General features: G+C 37.4%; 1 protein-coding gene across 1 annotated transcript; it reads left to right on the top strand.

The window, feature by feature from the left end:
• Positions 1-1,759: 1,759 nt before the first annotated feature.
• On the top strand, positions 1,760-22,897 carry LOC309395790 (sodium/hydrogen exchanger 9B2-like; the record flags this gene model as incomplete). The annotated part of the gene is made up of 11 exons (XM_081960324.1): positions 1,760-1,834; positions 3,843-3,963; positions 6,147-6,317; positions 7,327-7,469; positions 8,253-8,380; positions 9,276-9,451; positions 10,955-11,061; positions 13,577-13,726; positions 17,990-18,098; positions 20,343-20,479; positions 22,670-22,897. 11 exons carry the CDS (start codon positions 1,760-1,762, stop codon positions 22,895-22,897), a joined length of 1,545 nt encoding a protein of 514 aa, XP_081816450.1.
• Between the last annotated feature and the right edge of the window lie 269 nt (positions 22,898-23,166).

Here is a 23,166-nt window from a genome sequence, read left to right as displayed (position 1 = left end):
CCGTTATTTTTCTCTCACATTCTCTCTGGTTTGGAGAGCGGCGGACCGGGAGGTGGAGCCTGTACTCCTCGGCCGTCCCTGCGCCTCCCACCTTTCCCCGGCTGCGGACCAGCCTTAGCGGGAGGCTTCCTCAGTTTAACTGCGGTTTTCTGTCCTATAGTGGCTCGGGGACGTTGAACGGGTCAGTGGCGCTATCCTCGCCTTTGGTAACCGACACTCTGAGAGGCAGAGCGGGCTCGCGGGACGCCCTCGAGGGGGATTTAGAAGCCAGGTTCAAAGTCGTGTGCCATGGTTCAGGATACTATAAAAGGCTAATTTCGTGTAACGTGCGAAGCCCGGGCCAAATGAAGCCCCGAGGCTGTTTAGCGAGATGAGTTCAAGTCCAGTCCACCACATGCTGTTTCTGAAGAGGAGCCTATAGTCTTGTTAACGCCCGATGAGAATACAGCCAGCTTGCTTTTCTGAGAAGTATAAATCCCCTCCCCACCCCAGATTTCCTTCCCCCAAATCCACAGATCTACGTTGCTATGGAGATTCTTAGCCATCCCAAGACATGGTTGTCCCAAAAGCACTTTTCCAAAGGGCGACTGAACTTTCTTGGTTGTTTTCTTGAAAACTTTTAATCTCTGATCCAAGAACTGAAGAAGCTTCTTGGATGGAAAAACAAACCATTTTTCAAAGAAAAACAAACAAACAAAGGAAGCCCAGTTGCCTTTTGGAAAAGCATCTTTGCACCCACAGATCTAGGCTTGATTTTACCACAATCCCCAGCCAGAGCCCTAAATTATAGGAGTCTGTCTTAAACCAGGAATAAATTGAGGGCAGGTGTCATTTTAGGAGCGGCAGCTTCTCTATCCCCAAAAATGTGAATACCAAACAGGGTGAAGTCAGGAGAAGTTAATTCCAATTTGTGTAAGTATCATCCTCTGCTCCTAATCATAAGCATGTTAACTCTACTGGGAATAAGATGAAATATGTAAGCATGATTATTTTATTTCAATGGGATTTCTGCTCCAAGATAATGAGCATAGGTATTCACCTAGACAATGCAGTCCTATAGTTCATCCTTCAGAAGAAACGTGCCCTCAGTTTCTTGAGGCTATTCTCAAGAAAATATATTTAGGAATGTTAGTTGTGGCGGAGGTGTTGCTATATAACCTTTTTATTTTTAAAAAAATAGCAAAGAATGTGTACTAAAGCAGATAATTACCCTTGTCCAGAATTTCTTGCCTTATCTGCTCTAATATCTTGAATGTTGCATAAAAATAGAAGTTCCCCATTTATTAAAAGAATGATTTAGTTTTGGTGGTTCATACTAAAATTGTGTGCAAAACGTTAAGCAAAACCATGTTATTTTGCTTTTGGGAGTATTGTGCAACTCATTCATAGCACTACGTGTAGTATAGATCCATTTCAAGCTATTTAGCTCTCATCAGCTAGCCATACCCTTACTGGGATTCGAACACAATCACATGTAACACAAATACATACCTATTTCCCTGGCTCAGCTGATAAGGAGGAGAGCCTGTGGCTTAGTGGCTAATATAACTGCCTAATATGTAATACAGCCCTGGTTCGAATCCCAGTAAGGGTATGGCTAGCTGATGAGAGCTAAATAGCTTGAAATGGATCTATACTAGTCTCCCTTTATTTATTTATCAGCACAAATACAATACATACATACATACATACATACATACATATTTTAATACATATTAAAATAAAATACAATTTATTTTACAAAATTAGATTGTGAACTATGTCAGACAAAATACCTGCGGCGGACAAGAAAAACGTATCTTCAAAATCAAGAAATGAAACTTATCCAATTCAGGTAATAGTAATCATAGTTTTATAGTTGTATTGATAGTTTGGGAATTAATAAAAAATAAGACATGTCTTTCTTCTACATAGGGTTGAATGGTCAAACTTTAAGGTAAGCATTGTCATGTTTTCTTTCTTCATGATATGACAAGTAAAGTTAGAGAAATGAAATAACACTGCATCTAGATATATAATTTCTGTTAAGCCAAATAAGTGAAACTTCAAGTGAAAGAGGCCAAACATTATCTTTGGGAATTTGTGTGATTTAAATAGAGGACAGTTCGCATGTAACTTTATTGCTTAAAGAGCACCTATTTACAGTGGTGGGGTTCAGCCAATTCGCACCACTTTGGGAAAACCAGTTGTTAACCTTCTGGGCAATTTGGTGAACTGGTTGTTGGAAGAAATCATTAGGGCAGAGATCTGATTGTTAAATTATTTGAATCCTACCACTGCCTATTTAGGTATAATACACTGCATCGGGTTTTTAATGTCAATAACAGTGCTTGTCCCAATGTTCAATGACCTCAATGTTTGTTTTTCTTTGAACCAAAAGGCTTATGATTTTTATTTATTTACAAATAATCACATTGAGATGAGGGACAGTTTAAAAGTTCCAACAAATAACAAAGTCCTTTCTTCCTTTAATTACGAGATTTATCTCAATATATGGGGACTCTGGGAAAGTTATTTTTTAAAAGGTAGAATAATAATAAATATTAAATCACAATAGAAACCAGAATAAATTACAGATTCTTTAGGAATAAGAATATTCTTTATTGGCCAATGTAATTGGACACAAAAGGAATTTGTCTCCAGTGCTAAATGCTCAGCATACATACAAACATTAAAGTGCTAAGTCACAAATCATAAGATGCTAAATTATAAGATGCAAATAACAAGTGATAAATCATAAAATACCAATAGGAAAAGGTAGCAGGAAAGAGCAGATGATGAGAATGATAAAGATGAGACAATGAGAATGATAATAGCAATACAGCCATACTATGTGGGTAAATATATTTCGTCATAAGACAGTTCTTTGGGAATTAAGTGCTTAGCAGAGTGATAGCAAGGGGGGGGGGGGAGTATCTTTATGACTAGTTGATTTGGCATGCAATGCCCTGTAGTGACATTCTGAAGGGAAAAGTTGAAACAGTTTATGTCCAGGATATTAGGAGTCTGCAGATATTTTCTCAGCCCTCTTTCTGGCTCATACAGTATACAGGTCCTCAATGGAAGGCAGGGTGGTTGCAATTGTTTTTTCTGTAATCCTAACTATTTATTGAAGTTGTAGAAGTACAAATGATTAACTCAATAATTTCTCTATAGAATTGTATCAGTAGCTTAACTGTATTAAACAGATTTTTTAATATCTATTCTTTAGCTTGACTAGTGTAAGTACCAATAGTTCTATAACTAATCCCCCAAAGCCAGGTTTTTGCCAGATTTCAAAAGACCATAAAGTGGGATCCATCCTTGTCTCAAAGCTAGCTATTCCACAGAAGGGATATTCCCATGGAGAATACCTGCATGGAGCTTCCTCTGACTGCATCTCCTAGTAAGTTCTATGGAATTGGTAGGCTTCTAAACTGACAGCCATTGCATCTTGCTTGCTAATCCTTTTCTTCCCCATCCAGACCTGACAACCTGCAGGCTCCAAGTCAGAATTCCTGTTGCATTCCCCATTGATCATAGGGTGAAAAAGTACCGCTAACTATTATCATCTTGTGGGTGATAGTTTATTCTAAACTAACAATTCTGCAACAAAATCATATAAATATTAAATAGATGCTATTATTTCATATTTTTTTTACTGTATGCCATTTAGAATCACATTGTTTGAACTGGTGGCCTATAATTCCATTAAATAAACATATAAAAACCAAAAGAAAAACCTGCCAGCAATGCCTCTATAAAAGATCTTTGTGACATTTTGCAACCAACAACTAGGAATATTGTAGCAGGTTTTCTCTGGAATATAATTTTGTTGAGAATGTTTCCACATTTCATTTCAGGAAGCTGGTGTTTTGGATTCCAGTGGAGAGCAAGTACAGACTAAGGTCAAGATTCAAGAGAAACTGAAGAAACTGTGTGCTTGTCCTCCTCAAGGTGTCCTTGCCACAGTAATAACAAAGGGTATGTAAAACACAAGTCAAAGGCAAAAATAGTTCACCCATTAGTTGCCATTGCTTGCATTAATTTTAGGGCTTTCTTTTTAGTTGCAGTAAAAGTTCTTAAAAATAGACTTTATAGTTTAAAATTTTCATCTTATTTTTCAGTAGGAACATGATTTCCACGTTTGTTTTTATGAAATTGAATAAAATAATTAAAAATAATTTGAATTATTTTGCTCTGACACCGATTAATCCTACAATACTTGAGGTTTTATATAGGCTAATGAAGGGATAATTGCCTGATGGAACCTTCTGAAAAATTACTCTGGAAATTGTAAGAGAAATCCCAAATTCACTCTAGGAGAAACAGATGATAGAGGCGATTTGTTAGGTCTGAAGTAGTGGGGGGAAAGATGAAATCATGTGTCTCTCACCGGTTCAAAATTCTATCTAGTTTTGGCTTCGCATGAACTGTGCTCTTCTGAGCAGAACATCATGGCTTAATAACATCATTATTGCATAATAACAAAATAAAAATCAGCATAGTATGATGTGTGAATCTGTATTGTGTGAGTCTTCAGACTAGAAGGGATTAATATGTTGAAATGGTCAACACAGATTTATGTATCTTACTTAAATACATTAACTACTAGCAAAGAAAAAAAATCTAATTACCCTAAAGCACGGGTCCCCGACTTCTAGGCTGCAGCCCACTAGTGGGCAGTGAATTGTTTGCACTTGGGCTGCAGAGATGTTGGCTGAGTGCACACACAGTCATGTGCCACCACCATGTGCTTGAGCAGTGGGTGCACTAGCATGCCACTTGCACAAATAGAGCTATGCAGGCATGTACATGTGTGCTTGCTAGTCATGACATCATGATGCAAACTGTCCAACTGTCTTATGTACATTCAACTCTGGAATGCAATAATGAAAGGACTAAATTTGTTGTGTGAGGTTGTGCCTTACATTTTGTCATTTTTTCATTATCACAATTTCTACTGACACCTACGGTACTGACCACCTAGTCGTAACTGAATTATCTGAATTTGGGAAAGGTTAAAGTCAAATTATTGCATAGTTCAAGTGATAACTTTACCTCCCAAGAGATGGATAGATTCCTGCTACAGTCCTTTCCTTTTGTAATAATTTTAAAAGCAAGTCAGGGATATGCAACATTTTAAGCTTCAGAATAATGTTATGAATAAATAATGTTTATGATATTACAATTAGTGTTTTAATATATGTTGATAATAAATCCATTTAATATATACATTTTAGAGACAGAATGGAATAAGGAATAGGAGATTCATGCTTGGTTAAACAAAGGAAAGTGCCTTAACATCTATCAAAAAATTCAATAGATTTTTGTTAAATAAGGTGATTGCACCTTATTCAACAAAAATGTTTCAGCCACACTGGACTTCATTATACAGAAAAGGAATCAGTATATCATTTTGTTCAAGATGTTCATACAAGTTTTTTCAATCTTCTAAAATTGTAACATTCTGGAAAAAAGCCACTATATACCATATGTTAATTTTACTTTGAGGTACAGTTTAATTTAATTTGTTCATATTTATATTCTGAATTACAACATTACTATACAGAAATTGGCAACCGAACAAGAGAAATAAATTCCCTGGATACTTCATATTGCTAAGAGATTAATATTTTTGTAAACCACTCAGAATCATTTAGATAGTGAGACAGGTGGTGCATAAATTTGATCAATCAAAAAATTCAAGATTCAAAAGAAAAATTTATAAACTCTATTCTGTGAAATAAAGTCCTGATGTTATATATGTCTTCTTCACATTTCTTCCAATATTGTAAGAAAATATGGTAATTCTTTGCTGAAACCCTACTGTAAAGCACTATCTCTACATGGAGATATGCATGAATTGCCCTTACATTTTTTAAAATGTAAATTTATTTTTCATTTTCTCCCCCGCTCCCAATTTCTACTTTTCAAATAAATACTCCCTTCCCCCCAGAAGAAATAAACAATAACATTTGAAAAAAATTAAGTGAAGGTAAGACAGAACATGTATATTAAAAAATAGTATCACAAATAGGGAAAAGTACAAGAATATATTTTGCTTCCATATCCTACAAATGATTTTTCTCTTTTCTGAATATCGATAAGGCTCAAACTTAACATTTCTTTCTTTCCTTCCTCCCCACCCCACTTTTTTTTCCTAGTGGCAATAGGAGCAGTGATCTGGGGCCTAATTTGGAGTCTTACAGGCAAAGAGAGTCTGCCTGGTGGGAGCATCTTCGGAATTGTATGCCTCTATTTTTGTTCAGTAATTGGTGGCAAAATTATGCAGCTAATTAAAATACCAGGATTGCCTCCTCTCCCTCCTTTTCTTGGTAAGCATCATGTCAACAAATAGTGTGCCAATTTCATTTTCATTAGGTAGACTGGGTTCTTCCAGACTAGTATTTCAAATGATTAAACAATACTTTCAATTTATAAAGAAGTATTAACCATTGTTATGAAAGCTTCCTTCGTGGATCATTCATGTACTCAATCTTTCAGAAAGCTGCCTGTGAGGGCAATAGATGTTGAGAATTATGGATCGATTCTGCTTTTTGCAGTTGGTTCTGGGTTGTAATGAGTAGACTGTCAAATAAGCCTGGCCTATAGAATTGCCATCTTAGGCCCTCAGTGCCAACTCTTGTGACCAGCTGCAGAAAGGGGGACAAGAGTAGGGGTTTCTAACCAGTGGTGGGTTGCAGGCGGATACCGTTCCGGTACGGTGCTCTGGTGGGCCCACCCACCCGCCCGAGCTCCTTACCGGTCTTTTAAGTCTTCGGCACTTCTGGCACGGCCCGTACAGCACCTGCGCGACGCTCTGCTGAGCAGCTGGAGCATCGCGAAGGCTCTTGGAGGTGCTAAGACGCATGCACGTGCTGCACACATGTGCGCGCACACTGTGCATGTCCATGTGGACGCCGCCGGGCCCAAACAGGATCCGGAACCCACGACTGTTTCTAACACAGTTGTATGAAGAGAAAAACTTAATCAGCTTAGCTGTTGCTTATCAAGCTAAATATTATTAAGTTTACTTTTGCTTGTCTACTTTATTGTATCACGTTGACATATGAGAGGGTACAACTTCAACTTTAGAATGGGATTCCCAAAGGGAAACAGGTCCGTGGTTTTATTCTTGAAGCTGTGAATCTTGATTCTTTTTATTGGTTTGTTGCATTTATTTTTCCTGCAATATTCTCCGTCTGTCCCTCTCCTTCCCTTCCTCCCCATTAAACTTTTGTGAAATATATTTATTTGTGTAAACAAAGAAAATGAAGCATCATTGTCAGATTTTATGTGGGTCTCTAAAAGAGTTAATCAGGTGGTTATCACTGTTCCATTTAGGTATGTTGATTGCTGGATTTCTCATCAGAAATATTGAATACGTCAGTAAGGTGATCGTGATCAAAGTACATTGGGGAGTTATATTCAGAAATGTTGCCCTCTCGATTATTTTGTCTCTAGCTGGTCTTGGCCTTGACGCAAAGGTGGAGTATTAAAGGCTTCTTAAGAAATTCAAAAGTCTCTGTTACAAGTAGCAAAACACTGTGAAAACCCGTAACATGTAGTACATAGCTCCATTTTTTACTTTGAGTCATAAAGGACACAGATGTGGGGAGAAATGGAACAGAATATGAAGAAAGAGGAAGATTAGTATTTCCTAGTGTGATTAGCATTAATTATCCTTGGAATGGTTCTCAGTGCCACCTAGGAGGAATTTCTTTCCTACCTGCTATGCCTGTGAAAGAGAGAAAATTTTAGATTGGATCATACTGTGTGGGAGAGGGATAAGTTCCCATCATGCTTATAAAAACTAAAAATAAAAACTGAAACATAGCTAGATTAGGTATAAGAGTGTAGAGTGTGTACATTTGCATACCTAAACACACACATTTAGAAACAGTCCTTAGGGCTTATTTAAGTGTTATCATCAACTGATTAATTTCCCTTCCCAACCACCTCCATTTTTTTAAAAAAGGGAAAGTGCTTTCACTAATACTGTTGCGCCTTTTTCCTACTTTGCCTGGAAGCCTTTGAAAGGGCCTTGAAAGCATGGAGAATAAAGACAGATTGCTTCCCTGTTGAAATAATCCTGAAAATGATTTATAGCCTAGTGCAAGGGGGTTATTTTAGAAATTGTGGATTTAATGCAGGAAACATGGTTTATTGCAAGAGTAAACTCAGTCAATGTATTAACAAATCTTGAAATATTTTTTTTTCCTGGCCCTAAAGATGAGTAATATTAATTGTAGAATATTTTTGCATTTCAGGCTCTGAACAAGTTAAAATCTGTCTGTTTCAGACTATGCATGGGACCTTGCATCACTGAAGCGTGTTCAGCAGCAGTTATATCTCACTTTATAATGAAATTCCCCTGGGTATGGGGGTTTATGTTAGGGTAAGAGGTGACCTTGCTTCTTTTTGTGCCAAGTATTTTTTCCCCTTTTTACTATACATACTTCGTCTTATCTTCCATTCATAAATACAGTTGATGTAAACCAGAACCCAGTACTCACCATTTCCCTGTTAACACACCCAAAACCACTTTAATGTTGGGACGAAACAGGCAAAAGATGTTCTCTTGCTTGTACTGTTGCATCTGGAAACTTTATAGATCTTTTACAGTTTTAAGATCCCATTTCCCCACTCTGCCTCCCATCCTGTCATATTGGGTTACAACTCCTTTAATCCTCACCCAATACAAGTTGGGAAAGGCCCATCATAACCATTGGGCATCATAACAATGCTTGGAATGTTCAGAGCAGGGGTGGGATTCTACCAGTCCGGACTAGTTCGGGCGAGCCAGTAGCTCTGACGATCAGCTGTGAGCCAACCGGTTTGCTTCGATGATCAAGTGGGCCCACCCGCTCCTGCACTTTACTGACCTTTATCTTCTCAGTTGAGTCGCGTGGCGGAGCGGATTGCCGCTCCTCAGCTGTTTTCCTCCCCAGCAGTAATGTGGAAGATAATTTTTCTCTAAACTACGCACACACAGGCAGCGAAGCAAATGATCACTGAAGCCGTCGTTAAACCAGTAGGATCCCACCACTGGTTCAGAGTATTTAGTGAATAGTGCAGTTGTCATGGGAAATCATACCCACCTCATTTTTGTTTACTGCGTAAACAAAACATTTCTAACATTATAAACTGTTGTGGAACAGAGACTGATCTTTCTACTAATACATTATTTAACCATCTACATTCTGCTGTCTCCCAAAAACCTTGACATATTTAACATTGGCTGAATATTATTTCTTGAATTGATGAGCCCCAATAGTGTGTACATTTTTCAGTTTTGTTCTAGGTGCTGTATCTCCAGCTGTTGTAGTCCTTTCGATGCTGATGTTACAGAGACAAGGTCTAGGTGTAGATCAAGGAATTCCAACTTTACTAATAGCTGCTGCCAGTATAGATGACATTGTAGCCATCACAGGCTTTAACATTTTCTTGGGCATGGCTTTTTCCTCAGGTAATATCCCTATACTCTAGAACTGATGAAACAGGACATGTCCCACTGAAAGGTGGGAGGTGAATTATTAAAAGCCAACATTGGCAGTAAGGTTTATTTGTAGCATCCTTATTTCTTAGGGAAAAGCAAAACAATCATAACTGAATAAAATAAATCAGTAGAATATTAAAACCCTAAGACAGATACCACTTTGTATATATTGTGGTGATATTTAGATGTAACATATGCCAAATCAGAAATGCAAATAATCATGCACACATAATTCAGTGGCGTAACTCATGATGTTCACAAGTCCTCACAAGTCCTTTTTGGAACCCCCAAATTTTCATGATGTAATTTTTCAGAATTGGTTTATAAAAATTAGAAAATAAAATGGTCTCTTGTATACAGTACTTAACTGACATTATCTTTTTTTTTTTTACACACAAACAAAATGGCTGATCTCTATTATGATAGATTCAGGAATTTATAGTCTGTCCCAAAATGAAGATGCAAATATGAACTTTTGCAGCTTGATTTCATTGGTTTTCTGCTTTCTGTTTATCCACTCTATTTGTTTTTGTTGAGTGGCTGTAAATAGATGGGTCATAATGCTCAGAAGCTGGCTCTTGCAAAACTCAGCAGCCCCACCATGATAAAATGGGGGAGTCTTCCTCAAAATCTAACAGAATGTCTCCTGCCTTGCTGTGCATTTGAACAATTGTTTAGCCGGCTCATGTTGACAGTGTTTTTAGTTGTCATTCAGTTTTTCAATTCTGAAAGCTCAATAAACCCATATTCACAAAAAAACTATAGAATATGATCAACAGCTAAGGACTAACTATGTAATAAAGCAGGGGAATGTCCTGAAGAACTGAAGGGATTTCCTCATACTATAGCACTGGCAGTTCTGCCCAGTTCTTTCCCCCTGGGGGTGGGTGGGTTATAAAAAACCAATAATAGCAGAGAAAAGTATCCAAGAACCAAGAAACTGGTCCATGGCTGTACAAGTGGCCAGGCTGTCCTTCCCAAATGGGGTAAGGATGAGAAGGCGACAATCTAATGGAAATATGATACAATCCAAAAGGTTGCCAGAGCATATTCATATCATGATTAGAAATCAGTGGGGAAATATTTTTAATAACGAAATATCTCTTAAGCCACATTATTATTGGATTTGAAAAAACACAAAACAGCATTTCTTCAAGTCTGAACTTCAAGACTTTTCTTCAAATCTTTTGAGCCCTCTGATGCTGATTGTTTTACTTGTCATGCATCTGTTTTCAGATGCTGATTAGAGGCAATGTTGTCATATCTTATGGGGTTGTAATTTGATTGCTTGCCTAAGATTATTTAATTATTTTTACTATGTATATAGTCACCCATCTCAATTGCATGACACAATCTTTGGTTGTCAATCAATATTTTTCCTATTTTTTTCAGAAATTGTTTACTTATATTTGAAAAATCACTTAAAATTACATTAAAATATCTCCTTGACTTTTTCCCATTTCTTTTTCATAGGGTCCACCCTTCGTAGCATCTTGCGTGGTGTGGTGGAAGTTGTTATTGGTGCAGGTGCTGGTTGCCTTTTAGGATTTTTTATTACATATTTTCCAAGCAAGGATCAGGTAAAAACAATACTGTTGGGAAAATAATCGGTGACAAAGCCCACATTTTTGTAGGCTGCATTTACAGTAAGAGCATCTGATAAACTGAGCACATTCTGAGAAACTGGAACAGAAGAAGTTCAGTTATTCCTTCCGAAATGTAATCCTATTTTTACAAATGCAGAATTGGTGAAAAGTAGACAAAAAGTTTCTATTCAAGCAAGGATTGGAAAGTAGATTTAGCACCAAGTTAAACTCTATATCCCAGTTAGGTAAAGGTAAAGGTTCCCCCCGCACATATGTGCTAGTCGTTCCTGACTCCAGGGGGCAGTGCTCATGTCCGTTTCAAAGCTGAAGAGCCAGCGCTGTCCGAAGACATATCGGTGATCATGTGGCCATCATGACTCAACGCTGAAGGCGCACGGAATGCTGTTATCTTTCCACCAAAGTGCTCCCTATGTTTCTACTTGCATTTTTACATGTTTTCGAACTGCTAGGTTGGCAGAAGCTGGGACAAGTAACAGGAGCTCACTCCGTTATGCAGCACTACGGATTCGAACCATTGAACTGCCAACCTTTCTGATCGACAAGCTCAGCGTCTTAGCCACTGAGCCACCGCATCCCTGTTAGACCTAGGATATTATAGATGGGATATTGTTTTTGAAGGGGCAAAGCAATAGTAAGTCCCTACAAAGTATACCTAACGTCCAGTATAAAACTGGGGATGAGTATAAGAGGGAGAGAAAAACAAAGAGAAGGAGGAACAAAAAAGACCTTTCTCCCTAAAAGACATCCAGATGATCACTCTTCAGAGATCTGCTCTGCAATGAATAGGTCCTGAAACCTAAGACCTTATTTTATTATGTAGTAATTAGTCCTTCAATTGAGCTGTGTGGTGGCCTAGTGGTGAAGACACTCACCTCCCACTTGGAAGGTTGAGAGTTCAATCTAGGTAGCATTTTTCTCCTGGGCTGCTAAGAGAAAAACGGGGGAAGAGCCACAAGGGCCCAATGACATCATAAGTCTAGACTCAGTCCAGTTGGTTAATGGACGGAGCATACCCAGTCTGGCTGCTGTCTCTACGATAACAGGAAAATGCATAGATTACAGGGTCATAAAAAGGGAGGGTTTTTTAAAGCAGTCATTCAATGGGATGATTGTATTGGTTTATAATATAAAGTGAAGGCAACATACATATGCATACTTCATTTATATAAACTTTATATAAATGAAGTATGCATATGTATGTTGCCTTCACTGATATTCCATGTTACATTTTTTTAAGAACTTCATTTTATAGATTTGTCATGAGTAATTTTTAAGGGAATTTTTCATTAAAACATTCCCCACATGCAAGACTGCAGTTACATACTGTAGCTACCCTTGAGATTCAGGATTGGCACAAAACTGTGTTAAATATGATATTTCGGGACATTGGCTAGGAAAAAAAATCCTTTTTTCCCCCTACACCTGGGATCAAAAGTAAGAGGGCTAAGAATTCCCCAGCTGGGCAGACTGAGAGACTCAGAAGGCCTTAGCCTGACTAATGGCAGGCTATCATTATTATCATTTATTGGGCAACTTTGGTAGAAAGGTTTAAAATTATCCAACTTCCTGATTTGTAGATACAGATATATTTCTTATGAAGTAGGAATTGGTATGATTGAACTTTGGTAAAATGGAAATTATCTGTGTCCTAGAGCAGTGTTTCTCAAGTGTTTCTTAACAACTTCTTTCACTCCCAGAATTCTCCAGCCAAAATGCTGGAAGTTCAAGACTAGCCATTTTAAAGTTGCCACAGTTGAGAAACACAGTCCTAGAGTACTTCCAGGTGGACAGCTCTTGATCAAAAGCATTGTGTAATTGTTCTATTTTACTGAATATATTTTCTTTTCTGGGGGAAAAAAGCAAACCACCGGTAAAAAACAACAACAACATATGACTGAAGAAAAATGATGACTAAATAAATATATCTGGAAGTGTTGGTCACTTCAGGAGCCAATAATGTATATAATACTCAAAAGATGCAGAGCCATTGTAAATTTTTAGATCTTTTTTATCATTGATGGTAGGGTCCTATGAAAACATTACATTTTCTGATCCCCAAGTTATATTAAATGCAATACTGTATCATGCCATTATTTAAAATATTAAAAAGAGAGGTCTGACTGCTTGTAGCCCAGTACCCACAAAAACAGTACATTTGAACTTTCCAGTTTTTCAGTTTCTCTGCACATGTGAATAGCAGTAAATTATTCCTGAAAATTTGGATTTCTTGTCAGCAAGCAAGTAAATATTATGGCTGTCTTCTAGGGATTATTATGCACTTTCTTATCAGCACCCAGACTCTAGAAAGGAAGTTGGAATTACATCATGATCCTATTGCCCAGGGAGAAGGCAGCCTATTTCGTTGTACCAGTACATTCCTTGGATAATACTGTATATGCTTTACTTGACCACCAGGAGGCAGTGTACAACATGTTTTGTCCTGCTGCACTCCAGCAATTATACATTTTTCCTTTTTTTTTTCTTTCAGAAATCCATTGCATGGAAAAGAGCCTTCTTTGTGATTGGCTTGTCAGCATTTTCTCTTTTAAGCTGCAAACGTTTTGGCTTTCCAGGATCTGGAGGACTCTGTGTCATTGTTTTGTCATTTCTCGCTGGAATGGCATGGTCTAATGAAAAGGTGAGAATTCTCTTACCACACATCAAAGTCCCAATTCTGATTCTGAAAAATAGATACTTTACTCTACTTGCCAGTAGTTTGTAACACAAATGATCAGTCTCAGTTCTGGACAAAAGTAGGTAATGTGATGCCCATTCATGGTACTAATTATGACCTTTAAAGCGCTCCATGGCTTAGGCCCAGGGTACCTGCGAGACCACCTACTGCCACCAATAGCCTCCCACCATCCAGTACGATCCCACAGAGTTGGCCTCCTCAGGGTGCTGTCAGCCAGACAGTGTCGGCTGGTGACCCCCAGGGGGAGAGCCTTCTCTGTGGGAGCGCCTTCCCTTTGGAATGAGCTGCCCCCGGAGCTTTGCATAATCCCTGACCTCCGGTCCTTCCGACGCGCCCTAAAAAGTTGGCTTTTCCAGCAAGCCGGCCTGGCCTGTTAATTTTATTTAATTTTTAAAATGTGAGTGTTATATAAATTGGGTTTGTTTTTTGGACTGTTTCTAATTTCCTTTTAACTTTTGTACTATGTGTTTTTTAATGCTGTACGCCGCCCTGAATCCTTGGGAGAAGGGCGGCATATATACAGTGGTATTAGTACCTCATTTGATCTTGATTGCATCCCTCTGTTAATGCAATTTAGGATTGCATTGGCTTTTTTTTGCTGCCATGAACATTTCCCCTAGATTATTAGAAACAATAAAGTATAAAATTTAAGAAGATCTGTGTCAAATATCAATGTTAGGCTATCTAACCGTTGAAGCGCAGTATCATTTATATTTAAAAAAATCAGATACTGGACTAGTATACTGTATGCCAGCTTACAGCCAGTCATGATGTGATCTACAGTTTACAATACAATAGTAGAGTTGGAAGGGACCTGGGAGGTCTTCTAGTCCAACCCCCTGCCTAGGCAGGAAACCCTATACCGTTTCAGACAAATAGCTATCCAACATCTTCTTAAAGACTTCCAGTGTTGGGGCATTCACAACTTCTGGAGGCAAGCTGTTCCACTGATTAATTGTTCTCACTGTCAGGAAATTTCTCCTCAGTTCTAAGTTGCTTCTCTCCTTGATTAGTTTCCACCCATTGCTTCTTGTTCTACCCTCAGGTGCTTTGGAGAATAGTTTGACTCCCTCTTCTTTGTGGCAACCTCTGAGATATTGGAATAATGCTATCATGTCTCCCCTAGTCCTTCTTTCTCTTAAGCTAAACATACCCAGTTCCTGCAACCATTCTTCATATGTTTTAGTCTCCAGTCCCCTAATCATCTTTGTTGCTCTTCTCTGCACTCTTTCTAGAGTCTCCACATCTTTTTTACATCGTGGCGACCAGAACTGAATGCAGTATTCCAAGTGTGGCCTTACCAAGGCATTATAAAGTGGTATTAACACTTCACGTGATCTTGATTCTATCCCTCTGTTGATGCAGCCTAGAACTGTGTTAGCTTTTTTGGCAGCTGCTGCACACTGCTGGCTCATATTTAAATGGTTGTCCACTAGGACTCCAAGATCCCTTTCACAGTTACTACTACTGAGTAAGGTATCACCTATACTGTACCTGTGCATTCCATTTTTGTTGCCTAAATGTAGAACCTTACTCTTTTCACCATTGAATTTCATTTTATTAGATAGTGCCCAATGTTCAAGTTTGTCAAGATCCTTCTGTATCTTAAGCCTATCTTCTGGAGTGTTGGCTATTCCTGCCAGCTTGGTATCATCTGCAAATTTGATGAGTTCCCCATTTATTCCCTCATCCAAATCATTGATGAAGATGTTGAAGAGTACTGGGCCTAAAACAGAGCCTTGGGGTACTCCACTGCATACTTCCCTCCATGTAGATGCAGTTCCATTGAGAACTACACGTTGAGTGCGGTTGGTCAGCCAGTTACCAATCCATCTGGTGGTGATGCTGTCTAACCCACATTCTTCTACTTTATCTAGTAGTAGGTTATGGTCTACCTTATCAAAAGCCTTACTGAAGTCCAAGTAAACTATATCAACGGCATTCCTCTGGTCCACTAATTTTGTCACATTATCAAAGAATGCAATAAGATTAGTCTGGCATGATCTGTTTTTGACAAATCCATGTTGGCTTTTGGCTATTACTTTGTTTGCTTCTAGGTGTTTGCAAATTTGTTGCTTGATTATTTTTTCCAGAATCTTTCCTGGTATTGAGGTTAGGCTGATAGGTCTGTAGTTTCCTGGATTTAATTTTTTCCCTTTTTTGAAGATAGGAACCACATCAGCTCTTTATAAATCTTTATCTAATTATATATTAGATATAAATCTAATAAATCCAAATCCAAATCCAATCCAATCAGTGTGGAGATCGAGGTATAGTTCTTCAGATTCTTGCAGTTAAAAAACTGAATGGAAGTTGACAGTTTCCTAGTAGTGTGCCAACCCAATATTTCTAGGAATCTCTTTGGGGCTCATGTAGGAGTTATAGTTATACTGAGAAAATAATCGTGGTAAGTGGTCTAGCCCACTGCTTTGTGGTGATGGGTACAGAAAAAAAAGATAAAGTATGCTTGTATACATCACATCCTGGAGGTTGTAAAGAGCAAATTTACAGTTTGCCTTCTAGTAAACACATGCATGTGATTGGCCATGCCTTTGGTGAGAGCAAATCTTCCAAATGTGTGTACACTCCAAAAGTTGGGGTTAAAACAGTTGCCTTTTTCTTATTTAACTCTTGTAGCAGGTAAAACCTGGGCAGGTTAATGCCTCATACTAAATGACATGCAGCACACAAATAATTTTGTTAAGCCAACTTTATTGGTTACATTATAGCGAGGCATCACACACATCATTCTAACTCATTCTCCAAGTCTTACCACAATAGCTGTTCAGTCTAGGGACTGGAAAAGATTAATTGAAGACCAGGCTAATTTGAAAGTAGATAAATTTAATGACAACAGCAAAAGACCTAAAAGCCAAGTTAACAGAAAATCATTTGGAGAAAGTTTATCCATATAATTACTAGGAAGTGGCACATGATTTGATAGCAATCAAACCATTTCTCTTTTTACTGTTTAGACCAAATAGGTACTGTCAGTTTTTTTCATGACACGCACACACATTTTATTCACGATCTTATTTAATCTTTAAATAATTTCAGCATTTTTTAATTTGAATTGATAATGAATGGCAGGTCAGGTAACAGTTATAGTTTTTCCCCCCTAATTACATATAGTCCTTATGGTCCATAGCGATGTTTGGTATTTGTTTGCTGCCAGGACAACTTGTGCTATTTCAAGTTTCAATCACAGGCACACAATTGCTGTGGAGTTTAGCAGTTTTACTCCCAGGCTAAAGAGATAAAACAGTGACCCAAAATGTAACCAAAGCAGAAACTTACCTGAAGTGTGTTTTTTTAAAAACAAGAGAACTAGTCCAAATCCATTCCAGGGTTCCGAGAGCCATGTCAGGACAGTTTAGAAATCAGAGGTTCAAGATTTCTTAATCCTACCCAAATAGGATTTACAGGAACATTACACAAGACTCCCCCTTATCCCTATGTAAACAGTTGAAACCATTTGCTAAAATAAGGCAAGGTAGGTGGGATTTTTTTTGTAGAAGTGAGGTTTTATTTATTTATTCAGTTTCTGTAGCTGCCCAACTCAACTAAATGACTTATAATTCTAAAATTCAAAAAATATCAAACCAATAAAAATAGCCACAAAATAAATAAGTTCAAATAGTAGCTCTAATGATCAATAAACTAATTGTAAAACCAAGTATCTGGGCCCTTAATACATTCTGAGCCCCAGGCACAGGTACATAACCAAGTTTTTAAGCTTTGCAAAAAGCCAACAGGGTTGGGAACCATTCTAATCTTCGAGAGCAGAATATTACATAAGACACGGGCTACAGCACTGGCTGGCTAGCTGGTTGATGCAGATGAAGTCATTTGTTAAAATTGGAGAATTCCAAATTGAAGAAATGAAATGTATTTAATTAAAAATTGATATATAGACTATTAAAGCCAATTTATTTCAAACATAATAACCTATTTTGGCCTATGAGTTATTGAAATATTTTTTCTAGTGCTACATTTTTAATATTCTTGTTAATTACCATAATGGTTTCTTTAAGTCCTTGAAAGATGATGGTACTTCTTCATAATTAATGGCAGAACCCAATTTCTAACATTAGAAAAAGGGAAGTGGCATCTTGCTTGGACAGATTAAATGTGATATGCCATTCTTCTGCACAACTACTATCAACACTTATTGGTGTAAAACTGTTCTTTTGTTATATCTTGTAGAAAGCAGTGCAAGATATTGTTACTTTTGCATGGCAAGTGTCCCAACCATTTCTATTTGGACTAATTGGAGCTGAAATCTCTGTTTCTTCCCTTGGATTAAATACTGTTGGTAAGTTTGCATACAAGAGGTATAGCATTTCTAAAGATTGTGCCTGGCTTCCTTATAAGAACAAGTACAAGTTTTCTTTGTAAACTGTTGACATGGTTAATTTATAGTCCCTTTCCCATAGCTGTTGCCACTTTCCTAACTCAATCATGTAACCTAGTTACTTGCAGGATCGTATCCTGCCCCATACATCCCTACGACCAATTCGCTCTCACAGGGAGGGACTCCTCCAGGTGCCGTCCACTAAGCTATGCCAGAGGGCGGCGCCGAGGGGTAGGGCCTTCTCTGTGATGGGCCCAGCCCTCTGGAATGACCTCCCCCCCGACATTAGGACAACTACCGACCTCCGCTCCTTCCGCAAGAAACTCAAGACCCACCTGTTCCAACTAGCCGGCCTGGCTTGAATTATAACTACATTCTCTAATCCCCCTGGACAATTTTAAACTAATTCTGATTTTTTTGGGTATTTTAATTGTTTAATCTTACTGTGTTGTTTTAACTTATGATTATTTATTTATGTATTGTAAAACGTTTTTGTATATACCTCCTCCTCGTCATTTGTTTGTATATTTGATTGTACGCCGCCCCGAGTCCCTTGTGGAGAGGGAGCGGCCTATAAATTGAATTAATAATAATAATAATAATAATAATAATAATAATAATAATAATAATAATAATAACAACAACCAAAATTCCTTGCCCAGGTTACCATTGTCTCTTTAACCACTTCTTCTAATCTAGTTCTTAGTAGGTAGCTATATGGTTTCTTAATTATTTTTTCTTCCATTCCCATAAGTATCTTATCCAATTCCGAACTTCCTAAGTTAAAACCATATTCCCTTTTATCTTTTTTATATCTTGATTGTATTTGCAATTGTGAAAACCATCCTATATTGATCCCTTGTTTTTCTATTTCTTGTTTTTGTTTTAGTTCCCCCCTTTCTGTTAAGATATCTTTTTATCTAATGATATTTTCCATACTACTAATATTTGGATGTGTCAGTGCTTCCATCGTTGAAAGCCACATTGGTATTTCTAAATAGTGTTTCACTTTCACTCTTTCCCATATTGTTAACAATCCATTCCTTACATAATGTCTTTGAAAATAACCATGTGCCTTGCTTTTACCATACCACAAAAAAGCATACCAACCTAGTTGCAAATCATGGCCTTCCAGTGTCAATAATCTTGTATTACTCAGTAAGATCCATTATTTCATCCAAGCTAATCCTGCTGCTTGATAATACAATTCCCAATTTGGTAATCCAAATCCATCTCGAACTCTTGCATCTTGCAACATTTTTATATTAATTCTTACTCCCCCCCCCCCCGCCATATATATTTTTCCACTACTTTATTCATGCTTTCAAAGTATTTTTTCTCTAGTTTTATCGGTATTGTTTGAAATAAGTACAGCAGTCTTGGTAATATATTCATCTTTACTATTGCTATTCTTCCCATCAGTGATAATTACAGGTTTTTCCATCTTTCTAGATCTATTTCTATTAGTTTTCCCACCTTATAATAGTTATTGTCCTTTAGTGTTACACATCTTGATGTCAGTTGAATACCCAAATATTTCACTTTTGTCACCATCTGTATGCCCAGTTTCCCCATCATCTCTCTTTTCTGTTTTACTGTCATATTTTTCACCAGAATCTTTGCTTTATCTTTATTAATCTTCAATCCCACTTCTTCCCCATATTCTTCTATTATTTTGACTAGTTTTGGCCATGTTTCTTTTAGATCTTCCATAATAAACACCAAATCATCTGCAAATGCCTGTAATTTATATTCTTCTTTCTTGACCCTCATCTCTTTTATCTCTTTATTTTTGTTGAATTTTTCTATTCAAAATCTCTAGTGTCAGTATAAATAATAATGGGGATACTGGACATCCTTGTCTAGTTCCCTTTGCGATCTCTATCTTCCCTGTCATCTCACTCTATCATCTTTAATTTTTAAAAAATGTTATTGGCCATGCAACTAAAAATCTTGTATTCAGATGATTAACCAGTTACAATTATATATAATATAATCATATATATTACATTGTGAATGTTTTAGCTGAGGCAACTAAGAATCCCAAGATGAATGTTTGTATAAATATTATTGCTCAAGTAGTTTTCAGTAAATGAAATAGGTTTCCAAGACAGGTATAATGATGAAGATTCTCATTGCCTGGCATTTGCTCTTACAAATATTATCACAATCCAAGTGGAACAATAAAGTCTTTCTCCACTACAGGGCTTTGTTTAGCCACTATGTTTTTAGCTTTAATAGTTCGAATTGTGGCTACGTTTTTGTTGGTGAGTGGCTCTGGCTTTCATTGGAAGGAAAAATTATTTATTGCACTGGCGTGGATCCCCAAAGCAACTGTCCAGGTAGAGTATTTTTGCTTATTCGACCCAAACCTCATGTAAACAAAGGAGTTGCACCAATGAAGACATGTAAACATATTTAAATAGGGGGTGGGGTCTGATGGTGTGAGATAGAGATAAAATATGAGAACGGCTCTCTTCTGCGCAGAAGTACCAACTTCTGACTGATGATGGAACTTTAAAAGCTTATAGGCCTTCAGTTGATTTTGACATTAAAGTCAGAGTAGACAGTCTCTGCTCCTCCAAATGCTGCTGAACTAAACTTCAACTATCTTATACTTCTGGCTACGCTGGGTACAACTCTATTGGCGGGTTTATAGTTCAATAAGATCTGGAAGGCCAACTGCTGCACATTCCTGATTTCCAGAGCAAAGTGGTGAAAGGTTCTTATCTCAGATTGAAAGATAACAGCTTTTCCTTGCCTGGGATGTTCTGGCAGCACTGCAGTGTGTGTATATGTTGTGAATGCTGGGTGTTTGTAAAGAAAATGGTCCACAGAGAACTCGTTGGTATGTGTCAACCTGCTGTCTTGTATTTTCTGCCTGGCCACAATATACCGCCCGGCCCTGCTTTGGGATGCAAATGTTTCTTTGCACCTGTTCCGGTGTAGTGGTCTTCCTTTTGAATTCCTGTGCTTGAGTCAAGTAAGGCAGACTGGTATCGAGGAGGCCCTTTGGATTATGGCAAAGACATTCTTGGGAAACTTCACACAGACTGTTTCCTACCTGTTTTATAGACCACCTGTGACAACAGTTATTTCTTCCAATGTATCAATGCTTAACATTCACAACAGTTAATCCTTTACTGTTTTAGGGTGTTTTATAGCATTTTTAATGCAAATATGGGAGTCATGTTATTTGTCTATCATTTTTATCTAATTGTTTATCAATGCTATTAAGAAAATACATCTAAATACAAATGCATCAATACATTTCATCCACAGTACTGCTTAGAAAAGGAAATTCACAAGAAATATAAAAATTCAATTTCAAGGAAATTAATTTATCATGCAGTACTCATGAGAGGAAAGTGGCATAGCCTTTGAACTGGAAAACAATAACAGAGAAACAACTACACTCTTCAGTCCTAGATGTAGGCAAGAAGAAATAATGGTTATGAGATAGATGGTTAAAGCTCTTTTTCACTATGATCGATAAACAGTATCACGACTCTTTCTACTAAAAACTGTGGTTGTATACATATTTATTTGGAACACGTACCATTGATCTTCGTAGTTTAAAATTTTTGAGTAGACCTAAAAACCAAAGAAGTCTCAAAGCCTCCTGTAGCCGATCAAATTTTTTTGAAGACTTCCAAGTAGATTTAAACATCCTCAAAATGTATTCACATAAGGGCATTTGGGAGTCTGATATAGTCATTATGAACTTTAGCTAACTGGGTTCTTGTGGGGAAAAACCCAAAAGATATGCCTTTAAGAACATATCATTATGTCCATAGTGTAAGAACACTAACTGATCGCCCTTATTTTTTTCAAATAAAGACATGTCTGTTACAGCTTTTTTTGATTTTATAACTGAGGCGACCAGAAATACAATACTTCTCAAGAGTAAATACACTGGTCTGAAACGTAACATGTATAAGGTTTTCCTTTGGGTTGAAGCATAAGAATACTGAGTTTATTTGGGGTGTTAGATATTTAAAATTATGCCATGCTGCATGTTTCCAAATACTTTTGATGAGTAGAGCATATTCTCTGCAACAATATTTTCCAATTTGGATGCCCTCCAAATCTGTGGAGTTTAATTTGTAAAATTCTCAGAAATGGCCATGCTGCTTGGAGTATTATGGAAGTCTATGCTAGAACAATATAGAAGACAAATAAGCAACGACATGCTGTCTGAGAAAAATCTTAACTGATCAAGCAAGATTTGAGGCATGAGTCTCCAAATAGGAGAATTTTGAGGAATGTGGCTGGCTGCTGATAGAAAGAAAAAAAGTAAAATTCTCCCATAAACTTAAGGTAGAGTGGAGGAACCTGCTTTACTTGTGCTGATCCAGTTTGTCTAGGTTTTTGTTAGCATAGTAGGTGAACTCAAATATTGTGATTTCTCTTTATGCCATAATGTGATGTTTGAATCCTAACAACTGTCTTTCTTCAACCAATCATGGCTATAGATTTAATGCAATATATGAGCCCAGATCATTGACTTTAAAAAAAAAATCTCTCTGCAGGCTGCAATTGGTTCCGTTGCCTTAGATACAGCACGAGGTTATAAAGATAAAATGCTAGAAAAATATGGCCTGTACATCTTGACAATAGCTTTCCTTGCAATCTTGATCACAGCTCCTGCTGGAGCTGTGATAATTGGACTGGCTGGACCCAGACTTCTCCGCAAGACTACCAGAGGCAATGAAGATGAGCTAGCAATAGACACTTTTTCATCAGAAGAGATAACTTAGACTTTATTTTAAATTCAGATTATTTAACACTCTGATGTTTAAGATTAAACAGAAAAGAAATGGAAATATAATTATGGATCAAATTAAACATTTATTCCTTGTGTGCGCAACAATGAAATCATAGTATTGCATGATGCTTTGTTTTCAAACCTGTGATCAATCCTGTATTTTATATAATAAAAATATACTTTGTTCTCTCAGCATTTCTGGCCAGTATCTGTGGACTCTCCTGGTGGATGAAAAAAAATCAATTTTAGAACAGAAAGCTT

Source organism: Natrix helvetica (genome assembly GCF_964273705.1).
Source record: "Natrix helvetica genome assembly, chromosome: 7".
In the NCBI taxonomy this organism is placed as follows: domain Eukaryota; kingdom Metazoa; phylum Chordata; class Lepidosauria; order Squamata; family Natricidae; genus Natrix; species Natrix helvetica.
This window is presented reverse-complemented; position numbering and strand designations above follow the sequence as displayed.